Below are 19,571 nucleotides of genomic sequence, written 5' to 3' on the forward strand. Positions count from 1 at the left end.
ATAAGAGACTTTCTCTGTGGTGAATTGGGCCATTATACTCGACAATTTTGTTTCAATTACTGTTATGCAACTACATATGACCAATAAAAATTATTATTATTAATTATCGTCATCTTGTATAAAAAATAAATAGTCGAATAAAACTGAATTTTGTTGGAAAATTAAATAAAAACAATTTTATCAGACCAAGTTGTCAGTTGTGATCAAATTGTCTACGTTGCACTTGAAAAGTGTCATAGATTTATTAGAGTTATTTATTATCACTAGTATATGCTATACCTACTTTAAGCAGTAAATTTATCGTCCAATTTTTGATGTAAATAGGTCGCAGTGATTTAAAAATACAATTTTTCTCTGTGGTCCACACCAGTGACACTTAAGATATTTTTTTAACGTATAATTTAACGGACTTTTCTTTTCCAAAACCTTAATGTTTAATAATACTTTTATTTTATTTTCTGTCTAGATTAATAGAATCAGATTCGATTATTAACGTGTAGAATAAATTAAATCGCATTCGAGCCTAATTACACAAAAATCATTTAAACAATATACTTTTGTTTGATCACACAGTGTATTATATTAGTAAATTATATACAAACACAAATTAAATCATTTAGTTTCACTTCACCTATATGACTAATAAAAAACTATCCACTTAAATTTTAATAATGACAGTCAGTATAATACACATATAATACAACTAATAAAATTGAAATGTAGGAATTCTAATTAACGTAGAAGATTTATGACTAAAATTATTCATAAAATATATTATTATTTATGAATATTAGGGTCGATATGGATTTCATGATCTTTGCATCGTTAAAGATTGTTAGTCTGTTATCGATCATACATTAAAATGGAGTCTAGTTACTAGTAATAACAAAAATGCAATATGTATAATGCAAAGATAATTATTTTAAGTAAAATTACGTTAAGCGAACACAAGATGGATAAGCTAGAAGTTAATAATTAGCAAATATTTAAATCACTTATTTTTAAAATTAATATGGAAAAAAATATTAACTATAACTAACTTTTTTAATTAAATTGGTAAGTGGATCACGTAAGGAATATTTTTAATCAGGAAACATAACAGAAATATTACAGTATTATAACGTTTATAACTATAACTATCATTTTTAGTGTTTAATTATTTTTATATCAATTGAAAAAACTAATTTATTTCGATTGTCAATCAAACTAGTTAAGTTACAAAGTTCAGAAAAAAAATGAAATTGTTAACTAATTAAATTGTAGGCCATGTATATATTATAATGTATTAATAATAATATATGATACTGACACGTCGTTTGATAGATACGTCACTATCTAACGCTGCACACCGAGAAATAAAAATAAAAAATTTAACAACAGGTAGAAAAATAGGCGATAACGATTTATTATTTACACATGTGCGAAGTGAAATAAAAAATAATATAATATAACAAGGGTTTCTTTCACAAGTCTTATTTAAATATTTCTGTACACAAAAAAAAAAATAATAATAATAATAATAATAATAATAAATAAAAATAGAAGGGAAAAAAGTATAATAATAAAATTGAATCGAAAATTTCACACACATACTGTGAAGGGAGAACGACATGAAGATGTCTTATTCTCGTGAAATAATAATAAAGTATAGATAGATACTATTATTGTTATTACTATTATTATTATTAATATTATCGTCGTTGCAACGTGAGTATATTATATTATTTAAAAAAATATTGTATTAATTTCGTAATACTCAGATGACTGGCTAGTGAATTAATGAGCGGAAAGGCTGAAAATAATATAAAGTTCTTGAAAAAAAAATAATAATAATAATAGTAATAAAATAAAACAACGAAATAAAAACCACACGATACTGCAATGGAAGATTGATTGATGAATTACAAAATTATTATAATATCGCACGCACAGTATAATTATTATATTATATAATATACACAATACACGTCATATACGTTTGAAATTAAAAACGTACGTTTAAATAATTAATATATCATTTGAGAATCACACATAGTAGTCCCATTATCGTACACATATTTAAATATAATAATAATAATTATATATTATTGGATTTCCACACAAAAACACATTACCATATTATTATATTATAATATATATATATACAGCATACCGCGATGATGTATATAATATTTATATTTTATCATCTATTATAGATCATTGTTTTAATACTGATGGCAAATCCTCTGGTGCGCGAATTTGGGGGGGGGGCAGGGAGAATAAAGTATGATTAAAACCTCGTCACAATTGAAACAAATTATACACTAGGTACGAAAAAGTCAGAATTCTATTGGTCATCAAAAATTGAGTTTTTGTTTAAAATGGTTTTTGGTTTTTTGCACTAAACATTTATTATATTGTCGATAGGGTGGACGCAGAACTTAGGATACCGGCAGTATTCACTGCGGAGTTCGACGACATTCAGGCAACTTCGGACGGGGCGGTGACTTCAATGAGTGTGACTGGGAACGCGGTCGCGGAGTTCATCTCAGTAAATATATCAAGCAGGTTGTTGATGCCGATTAGGTATCCGTCTTCATGGTTACCCACTACCCACTCGGACGTGTGGTTGATTCGGATGTCTGGTGGAAGTATTAGCGTCTTGGCAAAATCAATCAGCCATATGTTGGCGTTCTTGCTGTCATGCACGAACAGCAACGAGCTGCCGATTACCTGCGGACACAAATAACGTTATAATAACGATGCACAACGTTTGCATATTAATATTATCGTAATTATTTTTACCGTCAATTTATCAAAAATATAAAAATCACATATATCACCTAATCAATAATATATTAGCAGTGCAGTCGTGCAGAATATCCAGAGATGGTTTCTATCACTTATTATGTTTCGATTAAATACATTTTAACATTTAATTATAATAATGATGATTTAGGCACAACCTGATGACAACAGCAATAAATAACGCATTGACTGATTGGAATATTTTATTTCGTAAAGAAACACTATTAAAAACATCCCTGCTCCAGCGTCTTCTACTCCTGTTATACTTATCATGTAATATAACTCGCATTTTTTATACGATTTCACAGTAAAATTAAAAACGAAAATACTATATAAATATTAAACAATGTTCATAAGTGAATGAGATCCAAGATTAATAATAATAAACAATTAAAAAAATTAAATTACGTCCTCTCTATAGTATTTTATAATATTTCTCTAAAAACCTATTAATTTTAAAATTAATAAGCATCTTGACCAAATTTAATACAATAAATATTTTTTTGTATTAATTGTAATGTTTTTTTGTATTATTATTTTTTTTTAACAATATTGACAAAAAAAAATATTTTTTAACCCTATATTGACTGATTTACATTGATTAATGTATTTAAATGTTTGACCAATTTTACCTATAATGTAAAAATAATGATTTACTATCATAGATAATATTCAGCTTAATTAAATTACAATAGTACACGTAGTAATTCAATTGTATAGTACACGCCTTTATACTATTTTAAGTTATGTAAATTTAATGCTTGTAATTAAAAAAATATTAATATCGATTTTTGTCAATATAGGTGATAGATTTTTTTTAAATACATTAGTGTTATAATATGTTATTTTTGGCTAAAAACTGTACCTTTAGTGTCTACCTATGACATATTAATTTTTATATTAAAATTAATTTGGATTTTTTTTTTTTTTTTGGGGGGGAGGGGTAAAATACAATATTTATCGTAAACAATACAAGTTTAAGTGGGAAAACGATTTCAAAAGACTCCACAACTACGTAAAATAAGCAAGCCTCTGACATCACGATATTGAGAGTTTGACACAATGCAATTTTTTTATGTTTATTTTTTAATGTTAACCGTGTTTTATCGTTTTTTTTTTATTTACGTATAGCTGAATGGCTGTAATTTGTAAACAGTATCCACAGATTATTTTTCGCGACGACTACGAAATAATACTCGTAAGATTTAACTGTTATGCGTTTAACAACGTAGTTTGGATACGGAGAACAAGATAGGTAGGTAAGATTTATTTTTAAATGAGTTTTACGGAATTTTAAAAATGTATTATTCTATCGGACGTCGTAGTTGCAGGTGTTTAGGTAATATGAAATAATATAGATTATGATTTGTTGTATATTATTTTTAAAATAGATGGATAACATGTTCAAACGAAAATTCATATTTTATTTAATATAATTTTTTATGTTGTTATTGTTTACGAGTTAGTATATTGGCGTTAGGTATTGTTATATTACTTTCACTGGAAACCATAATAAAAGTTATAAATATACACATGACAATAATTTAAACGTAAGATTCACGTGTATACCAACTGTAAAATATTATACCACGTGTATCTTTTTCCTTTAATAATTAATGAAACGGCTTATTTAGAAATATCTTATTTGTTCAGATAATTTTCCTAATACGTTGATATAGAGAACTTCATCTCCCTCAATATTGATGTATCTGGGGGGGAAGGATTGGGAGCTGAGGCCCCTAAATATATAAGCTAGGAGTCAAGAAAAATGTTTTCTTATTTGATACAAAAATTGACTAGTATGTTAAAACAAGACGTAGGTATGTAAACCTACCTTTTGTAGTTACTAATTTAATATTATATTATACAAGTTCCATACAATTTTGTACTTTCTACTTAATTTTCTTCAGATAGTAAATAAATGTAATTAATAAATATTCGATGTATATTATGTAATTAAAAATGTAACAATTTTTTTCGTTTTTGAAAATTATTTGATTTGCACATATAAATATATCTATCTAAGAGTTAATTTAAATACATAAAAGCTAATATTTATATATTTTTTCTGTAATATTCTTCAAGACTGATAGTATAGAACTTAGAGTGAACTATCAGTACCAGACGATGTTAATGGATTTTATAGGTATGCGTTGTGGTGATAATTTATATTTTATTAATTTAAAATCATTAGGATAATTATTTTTCATCGCTTAGACGCTTAGAGAATACACATATAAACCCGCTTGTGTGCTGTATGAAATCACGTAATAAAACAACCCGTTTTACATGGCATTCAATGTTGAAGATCTTACACCGGTCCTCGTACAGGAAATCTACACAAATAATAACAGATCAAAAAAACTACAGAAAAATCTATAAGTAATTCTGCTTTGAGCTGGAACCGGATTTATGACGAAAACACGTTTCCGAGAAATGCTAAAAAATATTCCCTGGGATTACGCAACGATTGCTTAAGTTATTATTAATAGTTATAATTAATATTCAAAGGGTGAACTATATTGTAAAACGTAAGATCTAAAATAGATTTCAGCGTCTCAATAAACAAGTATCCCTATAATAGGTGCGCTGTTGTAGTGTATTTAAATAGGTTTTTTTTAAATTATTAATTTCTTAATTTTAAATATTAATATATCTTTGTTTAAGAGTTTTGATAACTAAATTTAAATTATTTACAAAATAGTAGTTAAAAACAATTATTAATTGTAGTATTATAATTTATAATACTATATACTAATTAGGTACACCAAATACATTTATTATATATTTTAAACTGAGAATATCATTTTGTATTAACTTTAATAATTATAAAATATTTAAATTTAAAATAATTATCACCAAATTTGAATGATGAAAGTTTTACTATTCAAAATAAATTTAAATTATCATGTATACCTCTTGTATTTATTGTATTAATTTATCAAATAAATGTTTGTTTAATTTTAAAAACTTAGTTTGTTCAAAACGAGTATCTGTCATGTGATTACTTTGTTAACAATTATATAGCGTTGATCGTTCATTTTTACAAAAATTCTAAATATTTTAAATTAAAAGAAAAAAAATAATAGTATTTGAAGCTTTGAAAGACGGTATTCATTACAATCGAATAGTATTTATAATATACTCAATCACTTATTCATGGATACTGTTTAATACTCGAAAAAAAAAATGATTTGGATACTAATTATCAAATAATTTTACAACACCAAATAGGTGCGCATTTACGGATTTCGTGACAAACCTCGTGCGTAGTGAAAAATTTCGACTCCACCAGCATGTCTCTGATCGCTCTTAGCCTGGTAATGTACTTGGGCTGCAAAAAATTATGTGCGCGAAACACGTAGTTATTAAAAATTACATTCCATTGCGTGTGCGAGATACACAGGTATTATAATAATATAGGTACTACTTACGATGACGTGCGGGAAACCAGCGACAAAATCTCGAAACGCTTCGATCACTTGATCGCGGTTCTTAGTCGTCTTAAAGTCCTTGCTCGATTTTCCGTCACTTTTTTTGATCCCCTCGATTCGGAAGCCTAACGTAGCTGTTGACGAAATCGTCTCTCTCCAAACCATGTACCTGCGGACGGAAACAGATTAGATGATAATAACGCATTTATTTCGAAGCCCTTACACATAGATCATATTGTTGCGATGACGTAGCTATAATATAAGCTATAGGTCATACGAGCTCAGTTTTTTTAATTTATTAAGCATGGATATTTTTATTTTAGTTTAGAATTGTTCCTATACATTATTTAACTTGATTTATATGGTCTATTTGAGCGTGAATTTTTAATTATTCATATAAAATAACGATGTTTTGCGAAGAAAATAATTTTTCCTTCACTGGATAATTTGTTTCTATACGTATATTATAAACGATTTTTTTTTATAAAATTATTATTAATAAAATATATTTAAGAATCCTTATTCCTTATTAATTTATCGATACTTATTAATTAACTATTTTTCCCTTTGTTACTATATATTATTTTTTGCATTACTATCAAGAACATAATATAAAAATTTACAATTATAAACTATAGTTTTTATATATATATATATACTGCCCTGCTACTGCGAAAAGTAGTAACTATAAAAATCAAATTTTCGGGAAATTGAACTTTTGTGTTTTTGTAGTTTTTTAATTAATTGAAAACTTTAAGTACACTTAAAGTTAATGGAAATTTATGTTAGAAATTCAAAAATGCTATTAGTTTTGTGATTAATAAATTATTTTTGACAATTTTCACATAATATCAACGACAGTTGCGCGGCAAATTATGATAATTAAGTTGTTGTATTACTAGAAGAAAACAATAAAAACATTTAATATTTTAATCTTAACCATAAACGAAGTAACTACAATGTACATATTGCTTTTAATTGTAGGAATTGTTAATTACTGCGTTTTACTCCAGGAAAAGTACGATTTTTGTAAATGTAAGGTATTATAGTTACGATTTTTTTTAGTTGCATTTTAAGGCACTAGATGTTAATTTTCGTGTAATTAATCTTAATAAAATTATATGCAAAATAATCTCGTTAACAATATGACATCAAAACATCATTTTTGATATTTTTGTAGTTACTGCTTTTCACAGTAGCAAGGAAGGATATATAAATGATATATCACTATAAGAAAACAGAATGATTTTTCTCATTTGAAAATATGATCCTTATGTATTATGTAGGTATACTAACTCGTATACATTTTGAAAATTGTAAAAATCAGAATTTGAATACGCATAATAATAATCGCATCGGTTATTAATTTATTATGTACTTAACTTAATAAAATACGTACCTATATAACAAAAATTATATATTATCATAATTACAGAATACTGATGTATGAATATTTCATTTATATGCGATTAAGAGGCGTACTACATCTAAATGGTTAGGTACACATGTACACGGGTTTACGTTGTTGCGCCGGGAAGCGGTCTATATAAAAGTGGTAGGAAGACCGAAGAATACATATACAGACGTCAAATATTCGTATCTGGAACTTCGGCCGATAATACCTATGCAATACAATAAATTGTCTGTATGGAGGTTTTAGAGCAATATATAGGCTATATGCATAATAATAGTAGGTTCATATCAATTATGGACATTTATCACATTGATACAAGTCATGTATGATCACAGGTATAGATAATAAGATATTAATACCTATATCTGTATGCATGATAAAATTAAAGGCATAAGAAAAATATTTAAAAGTTCAATTAGTGTGATTCTTAGTGTGCTGAAAAAGGTTTCCTTGGCACCCGTAAAAGAAAATAATTTTTTTCTGAGAAATTTGTTGTTACAAATTCTAAAATGAATAGTACAATGAATGGTGCAATTCGTACGTTCATATTTCATATTTCATATGTGGAATTTTGAAGAATGTAGTGCCAAGGAAATCTACTACATAATCATGATATATACGACTTTGAGCGCACAATCCAATTATTTAAATACACGATTACTCTCTGAAAAATTTAATGTTTATAATGTGATTTTATTCAAATAGTCAAATAAAATACATGTTTAATGATGCTTGTATTTGTTGTTTATCATAATTATATGCGAGCCACAGTAAAATATATTATTTCACAAGTTCACATACCTATGTATCATTATATATTATTATGTATATCACACCATAATTCACATAATATTATGCAGCAAATTATATTATCATTACCATCATTTATATATAATTTATAACTGTATGACAAAAAATATAATTAGTGGAAAAATTTGAACAATATTAAACATAATTTTTAAGATTAATAAACAATAAATGTATAATATTATGTAATGTTAACAAATAGTAATATTAATAACAATGTGCTTTTTACAATATAGGTACCTTTATTATTATTTAACTTATAATAATATGACATTTATCATCATTTTAATTCAATTTTATTCCTTTTTTTTTAAAAAAACTTTTTAGTGATTTGGCTTATTCGTGTTGATAATAGTTTATATTTTCGGGAATATTATTTTATTGCTGTTTTAATTATAAAATATACTTAGTTATAATAAAAATTAATTAGTATTATTCCGTAATTTAACTAATTTTTATGATTGATTATTTATATGTTATTATTATTGTTATTTTTATTTTTATTTTATTTTTCGTCATCTGTGGAAATAAGTACTTACGTTTAATTAATTAATACACACTATAATAATATTAAATACGATAGCTACAACAACACGTACTCGTACAAATAAGGTGAGATAAAAGATCGATAGTTATAATAATAATAATAATACATTACATAAGTATATAAAAGGTATACATCAAACGTAATTTTATACCAATGTATAGTAGTGCGACGTCTTTATATCACGTGATTAGTACGCATTCGCACTCGAACTGCATAATATACAGAGTGATTCACCGAGCATGTTCACCCTCACTTTGTTTTTGAACAACTACTTGAATATTTTATATTTAATTGAATAAATGTCTTATAGCAACATACCATTTTTTTCAAATGAGAATCATTTTTATTTTCGTAAATTTTTAAGCAGATGAATCTAAATTGATATTTAAATGAGTAGTTATTGAGTTGTATAACTTTTTGTACTAAATTAAGGATTAAAAGTATGGAATATTTATATATATAGATGCCATGATGACTTGAAAATTAATATTAATCTATTAACATTTCATGCTTTGTGTAAAATATTATCTAAGTATAATAGATTCAAGATTAAATATCTGATTTGCGCCAAAGTATAATGATATAACATGTATTTTGGGCCACATCTAAAAATAAATTTGTTAATTTGCACCATGACAGAAAACGAAATTGGATATGTTATATGCACCACATTTTTAACTTAAATTGTTAAAATTGATCAGTTGATAAATTTACTAATATTGCATCGGCTATACAATATATCAATCATATGCGTACGCAGAATTCGTTTATGGCGGGGGGATTACCATTTATTTATACATAAAAAATTTAAATATAAATCCCATAAAAGAAACCATTATAGCTACATGTTTTATTTTGGGGGTTAAACCCCTAAACCCCCTGTCGTTACGCCACTGATACCGACTCATGCCTAATTTATAGTCTAATCTAGTATAAAAAAATATCGAATAATATTAAACAGAAATATCGTGATATGTACAGTTTGCCCGATATTATTCGCATTCTAAAAATGTAATTATTAAAATGAACTTGATTGATCAATGATTTATGAAAAATTATTTGTTTAGTTATTTATAAGTGGCGCAAATTACAATTTTTGAAGGTACAAGATAGCACAGATTACATGATGCCTTTTTATTAAGTTTTATGTGGCGTTATCTACAACCTTAAAAAGTAGCACAAATTACCAACATTTATTTTTACATGGGGCGCAAATTACATACATCCGTTAAAAATTCCAAAATTCAGAATTTGAATTGAAAAATTAGGTGAGCATACTTGATGCGAGTCACTCTGTATAAACCGAAGCTAAACGATTTTTAAATAGTCATCGATGAAGGAAAAAATATACGTCATATTATTATTATTATTATATTATTAAGATAAAATAAAATAGTTGAGTAACGATATATTTTGCTTGAGACGCCGCTGTACCTGAGCGGTAGTCTATTATCTTTGTCACTCTTGATCGCACACACACTTATATAAATACTATTATAACTTATAACGTCACTTCGAAAACAAGTTTATATGAATTGTAATTAAGAAGACGTCATTCCGTGTGTGTTGTCTCTGTCTTACTAATATACATCATAGCAAATTTGCGTTCAGCCAAACATATTTTGTGATGTTAGCTTTAATATTAGAGTAAATTTTACAATAGGTAAATAGGTAAAGCGTCCTCTTAAACGAAATGGTATAATATTATTATTGTAGCATTCTTCTATTTTCATTGTTTAAATCAAATAATATAAGTATGAAAATACTATTTACGACGCGTATCGTTAATTGTATTTGTTTAGTAGAATATCATGTATTTAACAGGAAGTGATGTAAAATTGCATTCAATTGTTGAATTTAAATACTTGAGATTCTTGATTTTTGAAAATTTAACTTTGAATATTATTATTATTATTTGTATATTTTGCGCAATTTACTAAAAATTGAAATTATATTTTTTTAGCATAATATAAAAAAAAAAATGCCCGTAAATTATGTAAAAGACGATTTATGACGTAAAAGTGATTTGTAATTAAAAATATTTATAATAAAATTTATTACATAGCAATAAATGAGATAATATATAGTAATATATATAATAGAAATAGTATTTTGGGTGGTAACTGAAATATTCGGAGGAAAATTCAAATTATACAACTGAAAACCCACGCGTTAATATTTATGTCACTAAAAAATAAAGAGGTTTAAATCTTATGTAAAACATAAGAAAAAAAAACATACTCAAATTTTAATTGAAAATTGTGTTCGTTTATTGATTTGCTATTTAATAGTTTTTGTCGATTTTCATAGTCTGACGACATCGGGTATACAACTCGTTCGACACGGGGTTATACAGTTTACTCTCGGAAACTCGAACCTTGATAACTCAAAATTCTCGATGTATCGAATAAATATAACTCTCCTTCAAATAACAATAACACTTAATGTTTAAATAACCTTGTTAACTCAAAAATAAATTGGACAAGTTTTCTATATATCGAATTTTATTGTCCAAATTTAGTACTAAAAATATGTAGTTTATTACCGCGATCTGTAAATCTCAACCATTACAGATGACTACGGCTAGGATAGTATAGGATTTTGCATTTTTAAGATTTACATGATTTATAAGTTTATAACTGAGCTGATTATCGGTTAATTGAACCTAGATAACATTACTATATACCGGGAACGCAACTGAAAAAAAATTTCGGATTCAACATTTTTTCTAATACAATTATAATCAATAAATTATATTTACCCCTAATATATTTCTACTTTAAAAATTTCGTAGGAAAGGGGGTTGGGTCACTGGACCTCCAGTACGGCTTTGCTACGTAAAACTCTATTATACAATAAATTTAAACTACTCGGTTGCTTAAAAAATAGAATTGAGCAGAATGTATTAAATAAACAACAAAAACAATTAAAATTAGATTAGTTTTCTTCAATTTGAACTTCTTTTGTAAACTACATACTTTTACTATATTTAAAAAATAAATTAATACTTTTTTAATAAAATTGATAATATTCATAAAATTTTAAGTGAGCCGATTTTTTTTTTTGTGCGCCTTTGAATAGCATGTTACCGAGAGTCAACTGTATCTTTAATCCGGTAAAGGTACGGTTTCCCTGCAGTGTCAAAGAGTGGAACAGCACGGCGTTACGACGCCGCGTCTAGATGCTTAACTATGTCCAGACCGGTAGTTGACGCTAGACGTCGCGTCTGGACGCTGCAGGGAAACCATACCTTAACCTTGTGCGTTAACAAAGAAGAATAGGCGTAAATATTATGATCCTATGATCGACTTTTTAAATTGAAAAAAATCCGTCTTGATTGAACGTGATTGAAGAGAAACAAACAAAGACGATGTACATAATATAATATTATATTACTGCAAGTAGGCTCTTCTAAATGAAGCTGTATATATCACATTATTAATATCTAACCTATACGATGCGATTACTATTACAGTAAACAGCGTGCCAGATTAAAATATACTTTAATCGAATATTTTTACTTGCCGATAATACTATACATATTTACCTATACGGTATACGTACGGTTATTTCTTATACCACGTGATGATTACGTATAATATGCGTTAGAATTTGAGGATATCGTTAGACGACAAAGTTACGTTCTGCAGCTAAACTACAGATAGATAATATGAAAACATAAATAATTGACCTATATTTAACTGATTTTTAAATAAATAGTTGAGTTGAAAACATTTTTTTTATAAATACAATTTAAGTATTTATTAATTGGAAGCATGTTATTATTAATAATTGTACTAATTTAAAAATAAAGTTAATATCAATAAAAAAAAATTTTCTGTCTAGATTAAATTTAAAAAAAATGTATCAAACCTTAAAAATGATTAAAAAATTCTAAAATATATAAGTTTTTGTAAAAATGTAGTGCAATTACATTATATATATATATATAGAATATATTTTACAATAATACAAGACGTGTATTTTACGAAAAATGTAAAAACGCGAGAGTTATTAATTTTAAATTTAAAACATATAGTATGTTTTTAATTTTATTATGCAAATAATTTGATAAAATATATATTTACATATGAATGTGCATTATTATGTATATTACAATAATTTAGACTATAGCAGTATGGTGTGAGTGTAATTATTATTATATACGCGCGCGAGCGAGCAATTGAAATGAATATTATTATATTAGTATATTATTATTATTATACATCATAATATCATTATAAATTGTGTACAAGTTTTTCTCGATCAAAGAAAGGCGTTAGAAATCATTCTTCTCGGCGGCGGCGCAACCGGCCTCGTATATTATATTATATTATATTATTATATTATACGCAAACTCGTTCTGCTACTATAAATTACGATATAATTATGACCGCATAATATTATAAGACTTGCAAACTTTTAGATTTTTCGTGTGCGTGTGTGTATGCGTTTGAGAGAGGTATATTTTGCGCATACACGCGAAACATTTATAATATATATATATTACAATAAATCTAATTTTCCGCAACGATGTATAACATATAGTTATAGTTAGTTTTTTCCATATAGATATAGATAGATATTAATTATTATTATTTATAATTTTTGAAAAAATGTACATTTTTCAGTAATTTTCTTACCTCGGTTTTGTTACACCTTTCAATCGATGTTCCTCTTCTGACGGTGCGTTTGGGTCAATCTGTATCATTTTTTCATACATGTCCTAAACATGGCAAAATACACACAGATATACATTTCAAATAATAATTATTATATATACAGGATGATTCTTTTATTAAACAACACTCATTATTGCAAAAAGTATATTTTTGAAAATATTTTTTTACATAGTTTCAAGTTGATAAAAACAACGTTGTTTATAAAAAATTTATATTTTTAAATATTTTTTATCCTTATAATTTTTAATTTTTTTCTTTTTTGAATGACAACATAGTGTTTTAATTTCATATTCCAAAGCAGAATAATTTTTTGAGTATTTTGATATATAAAATTCGAATTTAGGGTGAGTAGTTTATGAGTTATACTTATTTAAAGTTTAAACAAGCGGAGTAATGGACAAACATTTTGCGGGGTAACCCCGTACCACTCCATTCTGCGCAACTAAACTTTATATACGTATAACTCATAAACTACTCACCCTAAATTCAATTTTTATGTATCAAAATACTCAAAAAATTATTCTGCTTTGGAATATGAAATTAAAAATCTATGTTGTCATTCAAAAAAGTAAAAAACTTAAAAAAATTATAAGGATAAAAATATAATCGTTTAATAAAAATGTTGTTTCTTTAACAATTTGAAACTATGTAAAAAAATCTTTTCAAAATTACTTTTTGAAATAATGAGTGTTGTTTGATAAAAGAATCACCCTGTATATATATAATATATTATATTAACGAGCCTAAGTAATAAATTAATTTATACTGGATAATTATTTATTAAAGAACTCATAATTTCAAAAATTTATTTTTCAAATTTTTTCTTTTTTTTTTTTTAATGACATTTGTGGTTCCTTATTTCGAAACAGAACAGAATAATAAAGTAATAAGATTTATAAAAATCGAATTTCGGACGAGTATTTTATGAGTTATTAATACATATTATAAAGACAATGCTTGTTCGAAATATGAATTTTATATATCAAAATAATCTGAATAATGTTTTGATTTAGAATATTATGAAATTAAAAAATATCATTAAAAAAAAAGTAAAACTTAAAAAACGATAATAATTTTTAAATTTTGAATATTTTCGATAAGATATAATCAGTTAGTATAAATATAAATAATTATATCACACAAGGCTGCTTGTAATTACTTTTCTCAATTTAGGTTTTTCTTTGGCTTTCGCCAGTTCCTCTTCCAGATACGTCCTGACGCCGATCTTGCAATCCATAACACATGGTGAAGTGAAGTCGCCCAACAAATCTTCCAACTGAAGATATACTATAGCTCGGGAGTGACGGAAAAAGTACATCATTTATAATATAAGTCTTATATAATTCTTATCATCATAATTATCTTATTGTTATAGTTATTATGATACCTACCTACATCGTGGCTCGTAAATTGCGAGTATAATCGTAGTAATTATATTATTATAGATAAGTTATTGTTGCATATATTTCAATTATCTTCTTAAAGTTTAAATATATTTAATATATGTGTACATTATTATTATTCAGTTAATACGAAGATTTACAACAGACTACTGTGTTCGATCGTCGTTCATTATAGGCTGTCTAATGACAGACGTGAAGTTAGAAATTTGACATTGTCTGATCGGCTCAAAATCGATGTCATATTTTGCATCAGGTTGAAACAATTTACTACGTCGATAAAAATGTACAACACATTTTTTATGGTCCAGAGTTAAATGTGGGAAGTACTTTATTTATTGTATGCATTTTGTAATATAGAATCATCATTCCTTTAATATTATATACAATATACTTGTATACTACACGGAACACCCACACTCGTGAATTGTGACGTGTATTACACTATAGGAACTTTGGATTTCGTCGTCGTCGTTGTCACCACTGTGAGCCTAATACATATAAATAAGTGTTCTTTGAGCCTGTGATATTATATAATTACGCATTTGCATTATTATTATATTATATATCATTGTTGGGGTCCTCTGTTACAAACTGGGTGGTATAATTAATAAAAATTCTATGTTTTTTGGTGTACTCGTATACATCTCGTGTTACTATATCTTATGGTTATTATTTCAATCATTTGAACACTTAGTTGTATGATGAATAGGGAATATTATAATTTTGATTTAAGAAACTTTATGCGATTGGTGGTATTGTAGGTACCTATTACTTCGCTATAAATAATATGATGACAATACTAATACTTTATTATATTATAATATAGTATAAACAGTCAAACAGAATGATAATACACTAAGCATTCACTTCTTTTTTCAATAATACAGTTATTCATTATCTGATTATTTGGAATTTTTGAACATATATAATTAGAGCATATTTTCAAATTCTACAGGAGTATCCTGTAGAAATACAAATTTCTGTTTTTTAAATGATATCTCCCCCCTCTTTCTTCTGTAACATATTTAGCAGATAATTATGAGTATTTTTTCAATTATTTAACTTAAGGATAATAGATTCATGAAAATAGATTTAGAATATACCAAAGCTTTGGTAATTTAAATATTTTGTAATTAATATTTATAATTTTTATAATTTATAAAAAATGATCAAAGTATTTTAATACTAGATTCAATAATACATCTATATTATAATTGCATTAATTTTTTTAGTAGAATATCTGAACATGTCTAATACAATTAAAATGTATTATCTAACTTACAATTTGTTATGATGAGTAATCTGATTTAATGCATTTAATAATTACCTACTTAATATTTATTAAGTCAACTAAAAACGTAATTTTATATATTTAAAATTATACTTTTATTATTGTAAGCCTGGTGGCTATAATAGTTTAATAATTCTAAACTGTAAATAATATTAACATACATGATATACTTCAAACTTGAAAATATATATTTACAGTTAACATGGCTACATAGGTTTATTGTAATTAATTTGAATTCTAAATTTTGTATGTATGGAAATAATGACAAAATTGAGGATAAAATAAGTTATTTACTGTCAAATATACCATACATAGCTGCAGATAAAACTAGAACTGTTTATAAAGCAGTTTTCAATCAATTTTATTATAGGTATAACAATATACATATTACTGTATTACGTGTTATACTGTTATACCAATGATTTAATTGAAAATAGTGTATGGCTACAATGGCTATAGTGGCCATAGTGGCTTTATCACACAGAAGAAACGAGAATTGAGTGATTTGATTTGATCTATTGAAAAACATTTAAAATGCAGTCATAAATAATGGAATTCGCATAATCTTGTTTCTAAATAATTTTAAGCCATTCTGTCATATTTATTAGTATAATTATAATTTTTGATTTGCCTACAGACCTATACTATACTATGTACTTGAGACTAATTCTGTGATAACTACGAATGATAAACGATTATATTCTAACAATTCGTTAGGTTAGTTAAGTGATCGAGATCTGTTTTTGTAGCTTCGGATCAAATCTATATGACAAACACGAAACGCGGAAGAAATTTAATCAGTTTATTACTAAGCAGTAAGCATGCATGCATATTGATATTTGGTTCCACGATTTACTTAAAACTACGAGTAAGAATACCATCGAAGTGTATAACATGATTATTGTTGGTCTAAATAAAATAAATATGATCATAACTCGATTAAAACATTTCACAATATTATAATAGAAAATTGAACAAACGCATATGCGGGTACGCGATGACGCTCGGACGCTATACCACGACGTATAATATTTATGTTTGCTCGTGCATTGTACGAAAACAAATTGTGAAATCGAAATTGAACATCAAGGCCACACAATATAATATCGAAGTTATACAGTTAGTTTTTAAAATACTATTTAAACATAAAATGTCACGACAATAACAAAAAATAATAAAATTATATTGACAACAGGACGGGCTTGTATGTGTGACATTATTATGTCTAGTTGTAGATAGATATTTATGTAAAAATACCTTATCACGTTACTGTGTACGTCTATAAAAAATGTTCGTAGAACAATTATTTATTTTGAGATTCTGCGTAGTTATAACCAAAACTTCAAATGAAATCATGCAGGAGATCACATAATAAAACATAGCGAGCTATTTGATATTTTCTACATTGCATCAATAAAAGGATATATCATAGATATTTTTCGTAGGCAATAAGCTTTTAAACGTTTAGAATTCCAAGTCATTATTACAAATTTTAAATAATTTTGACGCATGCCCCCCTGTATTGGCTGTTGTCTCCCAAACAAAAATGAAAAAACTTCAGACAATATAGAACAAATTCCTCAGGATAGCATTTAAATCACCATGGTTCATGCACAACAAACAGCTCCATAATGACACTGGAATTCCCTACCCGGACAAATGGATCCAAGACCAATTCAAAAAATTCCACCAACAACTAAAATCAGTCGAAGGAGCCGCTCACTTCAAAATCGGAAAACGAACAAAAAACCCCAGACTGAAACCTTGTCTCTCACAGGATATCTTCCTATCACAAGAACCAACACCAGGATCATCTAAATCTGAATCTGAACAAACGTAAACACACGCTCATTACTACAAAAAAAAAAAAAATTATAGCTTATATTTATAATTATTTTATATTTATCTTATATTTATATTTATATTTATTTTATATCCTATATATTTTCATAACATATACATAAGGAATTTTCAATTATATACTATGTCTATATTCAAAAATAACATTTAATGTAAACCACAACTTTAAACTTTAACTGTATTTGTTAAAAACCTTGTAAAAACAAAACATTTGTTGAAACAAAATAAAAATAAATAAATAAAAAAAAAATAATAATAATTTTGATTATAAAGATGAGTGTTAGTTTAACTATTATAGTAAAAACATAAATTCGAATAAGTAAAATTGAATAAACATTTATATGATAAAAAAATGTATTAACGAGGTTTTTACGGTAATATAATTATATTATATACCAGTTGCTAAGGGTATGGGTATCCTAAGTGCTACAACGTGAAATTTACGACACAAAATCTGTCAGATAAAAAGAATTACTAAACCCAATAATATACCAATAATTTTAAGACGCATAAGTACACGTAAAACCACACACGCATACGAAAATGATAAAATTGTCAAAAATGTTTGCAATATTTTTCGTACTATGATAAACAATGATAAAAATGTAAGTACTTAATAATATTATCATTAGTCATAATAATACTTCTTATTAAAGCCCGCATGCATACTGTGGTAGTTAGATTATGTTAGGTTAGGTCAGGGGTCGGTAACCTTTTGAGACAAAAGAGCCAAAAGTTACAATTTAAATAATTTCTCAGTTTTTAAAAAGCCACAAAAAAATATTGTTTCGATATTATAATTGATTTTTGATTTGAAATAAAAGAATTTATATATGAAATAATATTATTTATTTATGTAAAAACATACAAATATTTTTAGCACCAAACATATTTAAGTATTTTAGCTTTAATATTAAATAATACAGTTATTGTATAATAGATAATATAATAGTTATATGGTTACATCAATGGTAGCATTGGTTTTGCATATGTTTGAAAAGTTTGGTACACACTTTTAATTTTAGTTGATTATGTTGGCTTAGGTCTTTCATATTATTAAAAGCAACAACAATATAACGCACAATAATATATATATATATTTTTTTTTTTGGAATAAAATAATTATTTTTGTATATAGATCTAGAGAGTTGCAACTTAAGATCGAAAGAGCCGCATACCGATCCCTGGGTTAAGCTAAATTAAATTAGGGTTTGAAATCAATTTTAAATGTCGATAAAAATCTTTTAAGAAATCAAAATCAAATTGTTTTTCTATGATATTCAAATTTATACTAAAATAATAATTTTGTATACTATTTTTTATACAAATCGATAACAAATTAATTA

At 26.0% G+C, this 19,571-nt stretch overlaps 1 protein-coding gene across 1 annotated transcript in view; it reads right to left on the bottom strand.

The window, feature by feature from the left end:
• Positions 1–621: 621 nt before the first annotated feature.
• The window catches only part of LOC113554472 (inositol-trisphosphate 3-kinase A-like), a 221,596-nt gene continuing 202,646 nt past the window's right edge, over positions 622–19,571 (bottom strand). The window contains exons 5-9 of the mRNA XM_026958349.1: positions 14,831–14,958; positions 13,633–13,715; positions 6,222–6,390; positions 6,050–6,121; positions 622–2,712 (exon numbers count right to left, since the gene is read on the bottom strand). Of these exons, the coding sequence (XP_026814150.1) occupies positions 2,461–2,712; positions 6,050–6,121; positions 6,222–6,390; positions 13,633–13,715; positions 14,831–14,958 (704 nt within the window). The 3' untranslated portion in view covers positions 622–2,460. The remainder of the gene's footprint in view (positions 2,713–6,049; positions 6,122–6,221; positions 6,391–13,632; positions 13,716–14,830; positions 14,959–19,571) is intronic.

This window comes from Rhopalosiphum maidis, chromosome 2 (assembly GCF_003676215.2).
Source record: "Rhopalosiphum maidis isolate BTI-1 chromosome 2, ASM367621v3, whole genome shotgun sequence".
Taxonomy (NCBI): Eukaryota; Metazoa; Arthropoda; class Insecta; order Hemiptera; family Aphididae; genus Rhopalosiphum; species Rhopalosiphum maidis.